Source organism: Lagopus leucura, unplaced genomic scaffold, assembly GCF_019238085.1.
Source record: "Lagopus leucura isolate 7727_CA_CO unplaced genomic scaffold, USGS_WTPT01 Super-Scaffold_100050, whole genome shotgun sequence".
In the NCBI taxonomy this organism is placed as follows: domain Eukaryota; kingdom Metazoa; phylum Chordata; class Aves; order Galliformes; family Phasianidae; genus Lagopus; species Lagopus leucura.
Genome location: NW_024962296.1, coordinates 973,703 through 984,990, shown reverse-complemented (window position 1 = coordinate 984,990; position 11,288 = coordinate 973,703). Strand labels below are relative to the sequence as shown.

Below are 11,288 nucleotides of genomic sequence, written 5' to 3'. Positions count from 1 at the left end.
GTCTCAGCATCCTTGGCATTTCCTGCTCCGTTCAAACGGTGTGAAGGGAACGCTGGTCATTCCAGCGGGCTGCTCGTGTGCTCTGAAACTGCCACAGTCAGATCTTAGGCCAGCAAGAACATCTCGGACCCTCAGGAAACAAAATTCTGCAACCTATGCTCTTACTTCATAGCTTCTGAACATTGGCATCTTCAATACATAAAAATAAACATCAACACAAAAGTTAACACCGAACACAAAAAGGAGCCAGCCAGGTGACAAATCTCTTTGTAACAAAAGGCAGCATTGTTTTATCCAAAAGCAAGAGATCCCACACAAACAAACCCAGAAAGAAATCTTACTCAACATACATAGAACATTCCACTTTGCAGAAAAGCAAGGCATTCCATGGAGAGAAATCTGCTCATAATCGCACTGATCATCTCAAATAGGAACAGAAAAGGAGTGAAGTCAATCATGTTTAACTCTGCCTTCTGGAACTTCAGCTTTGATGTGATTGTAGGTCACAGCTGTTGTTAGGCATTGCTCAAAAACCCACTGCATTTCTGTTCAGATAAAAGCTTCAGAGTATTTTTGACAGGCTGGTCAACGCTCTCATTACAGGAATGATGCGGAAGGAAGTAAACTGACACAGCCACCTTGGGCTTGGACACGTGCAATGTATTCCAGTAGCTTCCCTGCAAGTGTCAGAACTGTCTGCTCAGTGCTTTACACTTCAGGCCACTCATCACGCAGTTTTCCTGCACTGCATTAAGTTCTCTTCTGGTAGCTGTTACGTTGTGATTGGTCCCTTGCTTCAGGTTTTGGTTCGGGGTTTCGCTTTTCAATATCAAAATATTTCTTCTCTAACAGTTTCAACAGCCGACCACGCTCAATAAGGGCATTCTTAGTTACACCTTAGTTAAGCCATACAACACCTTCACATGTGGACTCCCTACCGGTAAGAAGGGAGCTCCCCACAGTAACTCTGGCCATCGGTTTACGTCAGGCATTACATCAGGTGCATTACAGACCTTCATCACCAAAGAGGCCGTTGGAAGAAAAGCTCAAATAGAACGATGCAGGAAGAGAAAATTACTCAGCTCTCTTCATCTGTGTGGACTAGCTTAGTCAGCAACCATTTATACTGTCACTACCAATACTTCCAACAAACTCACGTGGAAACCTTTCTCCACGCAGACCTGTGCAAAAAATACAACCCTCTGCAACTGCAACCATGTACAAGAACCATTCTGCCCACGAGCATTTCATGTTCCTTTCTTCATATACTGGGAGAGAAACTGGCTTCTGACAAAGCGGACCAGCTTGGTCTCCGTGCAGAACATGGTGATGGTGGTAGCTGCAAAGCACAGCGCCCCAATGCTGATGTGAATCAGCCTTGCCGTCCAGCCCTTGTCGCAGCAGAACAGTGCCTGAAACAAAGGAAACAAGCAATTGAAGGAAAACCACTCAGCACAAGGTAGGCCAGCTGTTACACTACAGCATGAGCTCCAGTGCCTCTTGAGACCATTCCACCACGACATCACAAGGACCACGGGCAGTGGGTGCAAGAAACATCTGTCACATGCACCCATCCTACCACAAACCATCCTTCCTAGTCACAGCACTTGCTTTAAAAAACAAAACAACAAACAACAGAAAGTCAAGTGGCAGAAAATGAGCATTCCGCACATACCTGCTAGATGTGGAAGTTATTTGCCATGGCAAACGGTTATCAGGAAAACTCTGCTGATGCTGTCCAACAGGTCTGCCATTCTGCCCCAACCTACTCAGCTGCCTTTCAGAAAAAAGGCCACTGCAAACCTCCCATGCCAAACATAAAACTCTCCTTTCTAAGGCATCACGGAATGTCCACCTGTCACACTCTTGTACTCCCTAACACCACCACCTCTGCAGTAACTGGTCTGTGCAATTACCACTCTGCAACCTCAATGCAAGCAGTAAAGGCATTTGGAGACATTTCTGTTTTGGTGCTTGTTTTGCTTGTTGTTGCTGTTTTTGTTTCTTTAAACAGAAATTTTCATGACCTTTCTTTGCACTGTCACCATCAGTTATCAAACACTAAGAACGTGGGTGTATGGGCAGGCAGCAGAACTGTTCTACTCATTAGCTACATGGTTCCCTGCCACCTGGAGAAGGCGTAGCAGGCAGGCACACGTCTGGAGATGAATATAATTACGTGTCTGTGTTGAATTCTAAACAGACCTATGCGCAGCCTCGCAGGCCTGAATGGAGATCTGCCAGGCTATGGTTATAAGCCTCTTCTGTTAACAGCATTTCTTTCCTTCTGGTGACAAAGCCAGCTGACAAACCTCGCAGTGAAAGGAAAATCCTGAGGCAGATACTTACCTCTGAGTAAACAGTAATTCCTCCGCTTATGACATAAGCCAGTATTAAGAATGGTGAGGGAAGCAAGCCTGTCAAAGGCCTGTAGGAGCTTTCCTTGAAGTAACCATAGATATAATGGATGCTGTGAGCAATGCGAATACCCATATTAAAGCAGTTGGCAAGGATAAAGCCAACGCTTCCACGCCAGCGGGTCAAGAAGTAAGAGCTGCACAGGAACACGAAGGACAAGGCCAGCATAACAAAGTTGTATCTAGGAAGAAGAAACAACAGAAACAACATACATAACACATACAGTTGCACTGCTTCATTACTAAACGCATTTTCAAAAGAAAAAAATCCATTAGCTTGCCGAAATGCAGGAATGACAACTCCTCTCATCTACGACAGATGGCAAGGTTGAGATCAGAGCTATGAAGAAAAGAAATCACCACAAGGTTAAAAACTACACTGAGCAAAATAAAAAGAATTTCTTTCTTTCTGTCAAAAGCAGATGTCATTTAATTGATGACCTAACAAAACAAAACAAAGCCAAAATAATTTGGAATGGCCTTATAATGGACAACTGCTGCAGAAGAGAAACAAGTCCGATGGCAGCCATCAGGCTGCAGTGCCAACACACCAGAACAAACAGAGAGCTGACAAAACATCCAGGCTGGGAGAGATCTCAGGAAGCCATGCAGTGCAACGCTCTCCTCAAGGCAGACACAGCACTGAGCTCACGTGCCTAACTCACTTCATCCCAAACGTGCTCTATAGAAACTGCATCTAAAAGCTCTAACAGCTGCAGATATTAGTGAACTTTCAGTAACAGTCCACCTTACAAACTGAAGGTCAATTCAAGTACACGTACACTAAATAAGACTCCACATCTAAATCCCTTTCCCTGTTTGCTGTCCACCAAAAGCTAAGAGCCTTCTCAATTCACTTTTCTTTACCCAAAGGGTTGAACAGTTACTAAAGCTTCTACGCTGAGGTCTGTACTCCAGCAGCTCAATTGGCAGTCTGGGCTTCAAGGGGCAGGAACACAGTCCTTAAAACGACTGCCCAAAGAAACTGGCGCCTCAGGAACTGAAAAGCATTTCCAAGCAAATATCCAAGCAGAACATTTGCTCCCCATCCACAGCTTAACTCCATGCACATCACATACAGATGGTTACAGGAAGGCACAGGGGATACTCCTCACCTGTCCACCTCCTCTTTGCACATCAGAGCAAACGTGAAACATTCTGTTACTCCATTGACAGCAAGAAATAGGACATACAAAGAGTAGCACCGCAGAAGGTCTGGACCTAAAACAAAACAAAGACAACAACATCACAAGGGTAAAGAGATCGTTATTTCTTTTACAAAACCACACTGGGTTTATACTCGACAGAAGCTGTAACATCATCACTGCTGATACTGGCAGCTTCTACGTGCCTCTGAGGAGCTTCTGGGCGACACATCTGGACAAGAACACAAACAGAAAACACAAGGCCAAGCAAAACCAAAACCAAAATACAAGAGAGCAGCAGCTGTTAACGTCAAAGAGAAGATCTCCACCACCAAAGTGATGACTGCACTAAATGGGATTCTCTACCTACTGCAAACCAATTCTTTCACTGCACAGAGATCTGTGAGAAAGGATCCAGCAGACACTGCATTGTGCTCAGAGCAATCAAACGCACGTTTGGAATACAAAAGGAAGACGAAAAAAACAACAGAGCTGCTCAACATATTCAACACCAGATTAAGGATTAGACAGACTAGGTTACATAGCTAGATTAGATAGCTGGATTAAAACCAGATATTTACATTTTACAGGTCACAGATACGGGTAACTTCAAAGTTCATGAGAAGCCAATCTCTTGATCCCTCCTTCCTTGTAAACCTCCTAATATGGTTAACACTACTGCCGAGCAACATTCCAGCCTCTGCAATCATCCCTACGGGCAACCTTGGGAGCTGCAGCGCTGCCACAGCTGCAATAGTTTAAGTGTAAGCATCTACAGGAGGACAAAGGACTTCAACTATTCTGCCAGAATAAGGCCAGGTGACAGCACAGCAGAATGCAGTTCCAAACACACACTGGGACTCGGGGCTGAAAGCTTCTTTTAAGCTGAGCTGATTCTTCTCAGGCAGAAAGCTGACCGAGCCAAGAACTCAGCACAGAGCTGAGAAGCAAAAACTGCAGCTCAAACTTTTTACCTGTTCCGGAGCTGAGCATTGAACCTCCATAAATATCCAGAGCCAGCTGAGAAAAGGCATAGCCGAAAACAGCAATGGTAAGGCCGATCAGAAGCACCAGCTTCAACAGCAACTCCAACACGTCTGCAGCCAGAGCAACGTCATCCTGGGCAGAAAACAAAAACACAACCACAAAAGCCAGCAGTCAATTACACCAACCAGAATCAGCCCTGCTGCTGTTCTCACCAAGAAAAACTATTCCACAGGGAAAACCTCCACTGGCACCAAGCAAGGCAGCATCAAAACTATTCTTTGCTCCTGAAACACCTCCACACCTGCTCCTAGCTTCCAACTGTGCTCATGTATTCTTCTTCTCTCCCGTGTGACACGCAGAACTCTAAACTAAGATCAGCCATTAACAGCTCTGTTGCAGGCTTTAAGGAAAGGGGAAAACAGCAGCTGCACCTGCTAACAGCCAGCAAACAGCAAAGGAAAGCGCAGCATTTGCCCAAGGCCACAGCCTGAAGCACCCAAAGGGTCACATCTTCACTGCCACCTTGGACTACGAGTTTTGCCACAGCACAAGGAGCAACTGCAGCTCCCAGACGACGCAGTGTTATGCTACTGCGCCCCTAACTCCTTCTTAGCTAGCTTTTCACCTGCTTGCTTTTTGCTCCAGACCCCTTTGGCACGCTCTCCACTTCAAATTGCTTTCCATTTCAACAGTCTCGATGCACGCCAGTCACATTCCTGATACAATTCAGCTCCAACAGAAGGCAAGCATTGCATGTGGAACCAAGAGTGACAAGCATACCTGCTTCTGATCCTTTACGTTCTTCCCTCTTTCCAACACTTGAGCGAAAAAGACATAAAAGCTCTCTTCAATAGGCAAAAAGATGAACCTGGCCACCAGCGAACCCAGATTGTTCACGGTATCATACACACCTGTACAAACAAAAGACACCAACAAGCTGTCACTTTTTTCTGCCACAATTCCAGGACTAACAGCAGCACAAATTCCTATCCCACATTTCTGACAAACAAAGAGAAAACCAGCGGAACTTCATCCAGCGACAGCCCCAAACACCCCCAGACAGCCCCTTCAGTGCTTACAGCAGGAAAGAGAACAGAGCCAGATGAAAGAGAATCTGGTCTCTGAATGGCAACAGGAGAGCAAAGCTTTCACTGACAAGGAGGAAGAGAAAGATGGGCATTGTTAGCTTGAGGCGCTGTTGGTTTCTTGCTTTTTGCTCCCATTGAAGTGAACAAGGAACCCCAGGTAACGTTTTACCAGCACTTCCAGACTCAGGAAGACACCAAGCATTGGTCCCAGTCTGCTAAGACATCTGGCTGTATTACCAGAACACAGACAGCAAATCACGAGGGGTTCAGCACATGGACAAATGCTGTGCAACTTCACAGAGAAACGACACGGTGCGGTTCTGACTGATTTCACATCATCCCCATTCAAACTCTCGTAACGTTTGCAGAGCACAAGCATTTCTGCACTCGTCCATTTTATACAGACCATCCAGTAGGAGGCAGCTTATTTGTTCCCTGGGAGGGCCAGCAGTGGATGAACCTTCCGGCAGCGAGAGCATAAAGCCTGTGCTTATGGGAGAACGTTCCACTGCCAGCAGGGAACGGGAATTCAAAACAGCCAAGAAACTTCCAACAGCGGGCCAGCAATTACGGCCTGTTCTCCTGCCCAGGCGAGACCTGTGGTGCTGCCCCCTGAACTGCTGCTGCCGTGCATCACTCCGTAACGACACAGCGTTCAGTGTGTGGTTCAACATGTTCAGTGGGAGATGTAATGCTACAAACAGCAGTGCTCCTGCTGGAACAGCCAGCACAGGCTCCACAGGAAGAAAACGGGACCAAAGGAAGAGAAGGAACTGCAGCGCATCGGATTCCTTCCTCTTCAAGTTTTTTAAAACAGAAACAAGATGCACAGCAAAACAGACACAACTGCACAGTTCCGATCCAAAGCAAAACATTCTTTACGTGCACGACCCTCAAATAAGCTGCTTTGGTTTTGGTTGTTGGTTTGTTGGTGTGGGCTTTGGTTTTTTTTCATATCCGTTTGTCCAACATTCTCTGAAATGCACCTCGAAGTCCCAATGCCACTGAATCCTCCCACAATGTCATGTTATTTTCAAGTGGTTTCCAGTATTTTCAGAAGCAGACAGCAAGTAGAAAATTCTGCCGCTGTCCCACAGCATCACCACACTCACCCTGATCGCCAAAATCGATCACGTTCAGAAAAGTCATCACGTATCGCTCACCTGCAAGTTCAGAATACAGAAGTCAGGACAAGCCCCTACACCTCCCCCAGGTGTGCTCAGGCACTGCTCACAGGCAGCATCCGAGAGACACGTCTCACAGGACAGCGCTGATGCTCCATACGCCTTCAATCACTGCCTCTGGCTCGGCAGCACCCGCTGGTGCCGCTCTTGAACGCCGCCGCCCCCCCCAGCCTTCCCAGGCTCCATGTTCACCTGGTGCCCAGCATTCACTTGCCTTTCCCCAGCACCCCCACACGTCCAGCCTCACCCTCTGTCAAAATCTGCTTCAGGAAGGATTGCTTGAAGAAGCTCCAAGTCAGCTGCGCTTCCTTCCAGTTAAGGAAAGGCTGCAACACCCAACAAACAACGTCACTCCCACCTGGATGACTTCCTCCCTTGCGCACAATCACCATCGCTGCAGACAGACCGAGGAACTGCAACAGCTTCCTACAGCACACAGCACTCGACAGGACGAGATGGGGAAAAGTTACCTAGCGCACCGATGGAACACTCAGAACCCTCACGGTAAAATTCATCTTTCAGTGCTCTTCAAAGCCTTCCCGCAAGTCTCACAAGCCAGAACTGCCTTTCTATTCTCCATCCCTCAATCTCACCCTCACAATGCCTTCTTCCTCACCATGCCTTTTTCAGTTCCTTCCTCGCCCCATCTCCTTTCCAGAGGACATGAGAGATCTGAGTATCTATAGGACGCTGTGCACCACCACGTCTTGCTGGAGGAAAAGCTGAAGTACCAGCACTGTAAGATGGCCCTGGATTCTCTCCTGCCTTCGCCTGGTACCTGCTCACTCCCTTGAACACTGCAAATGTTCCAGCTCCAATTAACGGGTTGCGCAAAGCTACAAGACAGCCAACGAGGCCCAGAAACAGAGAGCTCCAGGTTCCTCGTGGTCTTCTGACAAGGATTTGAACGCACCAACTGTAAATGGAATTTCATGCAACCGTCCTTCCTGACCAGCTGTACTTCATAACCTCAGAATCTCTCACTTCACTCCAGCGCCTCCACACAGTTTGCAAAAGTTCTCTCCTCAAAGACTTGAGAACAAACTGTGCGACCCACCTGAGCTTCCATCAAGTTCGGTAACAGAGCTTTCATTGTTGGGATTGGAAAGGACTTCTTTGCTGCTTCAGGAGATCCCAAGAACTTGGCAAAATAAACCACGTAGCACGTTACCAGAACACTGGTGTATAAAAGCTGAAAAGACGGGGAAGGAAAGAATTAAAAACCAATAAATAGTAGAACAAAACCAACTTACAATCGTAGAGTCACATGCTAGCTTCCCCAAGTCAGTGGGAACTGAAGGCAGTAAGAAGTTCTCACTCCTGTCAAATTTCAATCAGGCTGAAGGCATTACTGTAACTCCCCTCCACCCACACAGAATGCTGTTGATTTAAATTTCTCTAACCAGCAGATCAGCATCACAGTCCTGTGCCAACCTTCCTCACTTCCCATTCAGTATTTTTAGAAAGAGCCTATTGTGTCCAATTTAAAAACAACTATTTGGTCAAAACACAGCTGACACGCTTCCAAAGCAGTCAAAGCACATACAGCATCACAGCCTCATTTGCAAAACCTGCCTTTCTGCATGCTGCAAAGGTGCTCTCCTGCACCTCCATTAAACCGACCGGGGTCAAAACATCAAGTCAGTAACAGCTATCACCACAGCTCTCAACGTTTAAATCCTACCCTCAAAGGAACCTTCCCTCACCTCCTCAGTGCTCTTCAGCAGGCTACACGTCAAAGGCAGCAGCAAGTGACTCTTCAGAGCAAGAACTGATGTTGAGAAAGAAGACAGGAGGCTTACCTGAGCCAAGGAAAAAATGTAGAGGCCCCACTGTGGATAAAGGATGACTAGAACAACCGTCAGAAAGCATTTTGACACTACGGAAAGGCTTTCAGCAATTACCTTCAAGAAAGAGAGAACAGAGAACGTTCCTTTTTGCCAGCTTAAGCACCTACAGGAACACAAAGCACTTCAGTTTCACACGCACAGCCCAACTCAGACTGCAGTCTCTCTGCACATCCTTGCATCTCATGGTGCACAATTCCCCCGTGGCACTGCCCCAGCCCCCGCACAGCAGTACATCTGGCTTCACACAGCCGTGATCCCAGCTGTTGCCCTTCACCATCTCACCCTGGCAGTGGAAAGCACAACTGGGGAAGCCATCTGTGCCTCCCTCTGATTAACACTCATGATTACGTATTTAATGACCATAAGGCGATCACTTCTAAATAAATTAATTTCCTTTCTTGAGCACGAGCAAACTGAGCGTTGTAACATATCTGCTACAACTAAGTCATGCAGCATTAAGCAGCCCGTAACTTTATTTACTTTTTAAAACACTCCTGAACACATACAGAGCCCGTTCGGGAATCCGTTCTTTACATCACTGTTTTCAGCAGGAAAAGATTTCTCTCTCTCTCTCTCCCTCTCCCTCTCTCTAACACACACACACACACACACACCACCCCATGCACGTAGCTTCCTTACTAACCTTAAGTCTTACAAACAAGTGAGCCTGGGCTAAAACCCAGAACGGTTCTCCTAGAAGCTCAACAACCGCAGAAAGGCCAAACGCCACAACAGCGGCCCCGTAATGAGGAACCGCTGACGGATCAGGAACTTCAAGGAAGTGCAGCCAGACGAAGCCCAAGGAAACAGACCAAAAAACACCAAGAGGGACTCTAAAAAGTCAACGTAACAACAGTCAGGTTTTCTCAGGCAGAAAAAAGAATGGGAGAAAATCTGATTACAGTTTCACGTGCTGGTCTACTTTCCTTAGTTTTGAAGCGATCTGATGAATTCATTTCTATTGCAACTGCAACCTTGGGCATAAAACCTGTAGCTACGAGTTGCCACGCGCTGCTCCGAGCTGTGGTGTAAAACCTGTAACAGCAACGTGCAACCACAGGTTTTGATGCCACCACTCCAAGCGCTGTGCCGAGCCTTCCACGCAACGACAGCGCAGTCAGCAGAAGAAAACACGCCCGCGACCCAGCCGTGCCGGCTGCCAGCAGCACCGCAGCGCCAGGCCCTTTCCGGCAGCGGCCGCCGCCAGCAAAGCCGAGCGGGGCACGCGGTGCGGACGCGCACTGCTTTCTGCCGATGCCGCTTCGGGACCCGCGCCCTCGGCCGGAGCGCGGCAGGTTTCACGGCCCCGCGGCTGGGCGAATCCGAGCCCCCGCTCTCACATCCCCGAGCCGCCCGTCGTTCGACTCGCAGCCACAACGCGCCTCGCATCGCTCCCACAAGGCGGCTCGCGCTTGAAACGGCGCCGTTCTCGGAGGAGAACCGGCGACGCGAACGCCTTCCCCGCGCTAGCTCTCGGACAAGAGCGAGAAGGCAAAAACCGGCCGGGGAGCTCTCACGTCAGCCACAGCAGGTTGATGGTCGCGGCCCAGCTCCGCTCCGCGCCGCCGCTCAAGCAGGCCCTGCGGAACGCCTCCCTGGCCAGGAAGACGGCCGTGGAATAGAGCAGAGTCAGCCTGCAGGAGACGGGAGGGGAAACGCGCGATCGGTCCCTCGCTCGCCGCCTCCGCGGGGCCCACCGTTCACCCGTCCCGCCGCGCGGAACCGAACGCGGCCACGCGAGGCGGCCGGAAGGCGGAACGGCGATCACCTCACGCCGACGACGCCGATGAGCTCCCTGGAGAGGCGGCGCAGCGTCAGGGCGTTCAGCCCGAAGGCGGCCGCCCGGAACAGCACCTGCGGAGGAAGCGGGGCGGGAAGCGCCGCCGGGGGACCGGGCCGGCCGCCAGGGCGCCGCCGAGGAGGGCGAGAAGCGGCAGGGGACGGGGGGGGGGGGACGCGGCGGCCCGCACCTGCAGCAGGGCGCCTGAGGAGGCCAGGCGGGCGGTCTGGCGCAGCGCGGCACGCGCGGCCATGGGCCCCGCTCGAGCGGCCCCGAGCGGCCGGCCAGAAACGCCGCCGGCGCGCCGCGATGACGTCAGGCGGGCGGCGATGCTCACTGCGCGCGCCCGGCCCCGCCCCGCCTTCTGCGCAGGCCGAGGCTCTGCTTCGCTCGGCGATCCTGCGGGCGCTCCGCCCTTCTGTCCGACGGCGGCCGCTGGAAGCGCGTTCCGAGGAAAAGCGAACAGTGCGGCCGGCAGGCTGAGTCCGGCTCCCTCGTGACGGAACGTGAGCGGCAGGGCCGGTCGGTCAGGGCGTAGAGAACGCCGAGGAAAACGGCTCTGCCTGACACGGACCGCTGCAAAGAAGGCGCCGAGAACATTTTCCTTACCCTCAGCGGTCACGTTCCTGCCGCACGCGGTACAGGAGGGAGATTTTCTCCTTTGACCGTTAAGATACGTGTTAAAAAAGGGTTTTCTCTCTTCTGCCCCAACAGCCGAGCTGAGTTCAAGCTCCGGGCTTTTGCCTTTTCGATGTTCTCCCCAGTGTGCATCCCAACAACTGGAATACCCAAATAATTTGTCAGGACGGTACCTGTGATACCAGCAGACTTTATTCA

At 50.0% G+C, this 11,288-nt stretch overlaps 1 protein-coding gene across 1 annotated transcript; it reads right to left on the bottom strand.

The window, feature by feature from the left end:
• Nucleotides 1–262: 262 nt before the first annotated feature.
• On the bottom strand, nt 263–10,704 carry RFT1 (RFT1 homolog). The gene is made up of 13 exons (XM_042885458.1): nt 10,642–10,704; nt 10,440–10,525; nt 10,189–10,305; nt 9,315–9,504; nt 8,624–8,725; nt 7,879–8,013; nt 7,069–7,147; nt 6,750–6,800; nt 5,330–5,460; nt 4,537–4,681; nt 3,533–3,638; nt 2,350–2,599; nt 263–1,412 (listed from the first exon to the last, which is right to left on the bottom strand). The coding sequence occupies exons 1-13, from the start codon at nt 10,702–10,704 to the stop codon at nt 1,248–1,250; spliced, it is 1,620 nt and encodes a 539-aa protein (XP_042741392.1). The 3' UTR covers nt 263–1,247.
• Nucleotides 10,705–11,288: the final 584 nt, after the last annotated feature.

Excerpts from the sequence above, each read along its gene's own strand:
- RFT1 (XM_042885458.1), bottom strand. The coding sequence starts at position 10,704 with ATGGCCGCGCGTGCCGCGCTGCGCCAGACCGCCCGCCTGGCCTCCTCA. Across the intron at positions 10,306-10,439 it reads ATCGGCGTCGTCGGCGTGAG|GCTGACTCTGCTCTATTCCA; the intron begins GTGATCGCCGTT and ends CGTCTCCTGCAG. Across the intron at positions 3,639-4,536 it reads AATGCTCAGCTCCGGAACAG|GTCCAGACCTTCTGCGGTGC; the intron begins GTAAAAAGTTTG and ends GTTTTGTTTTAG.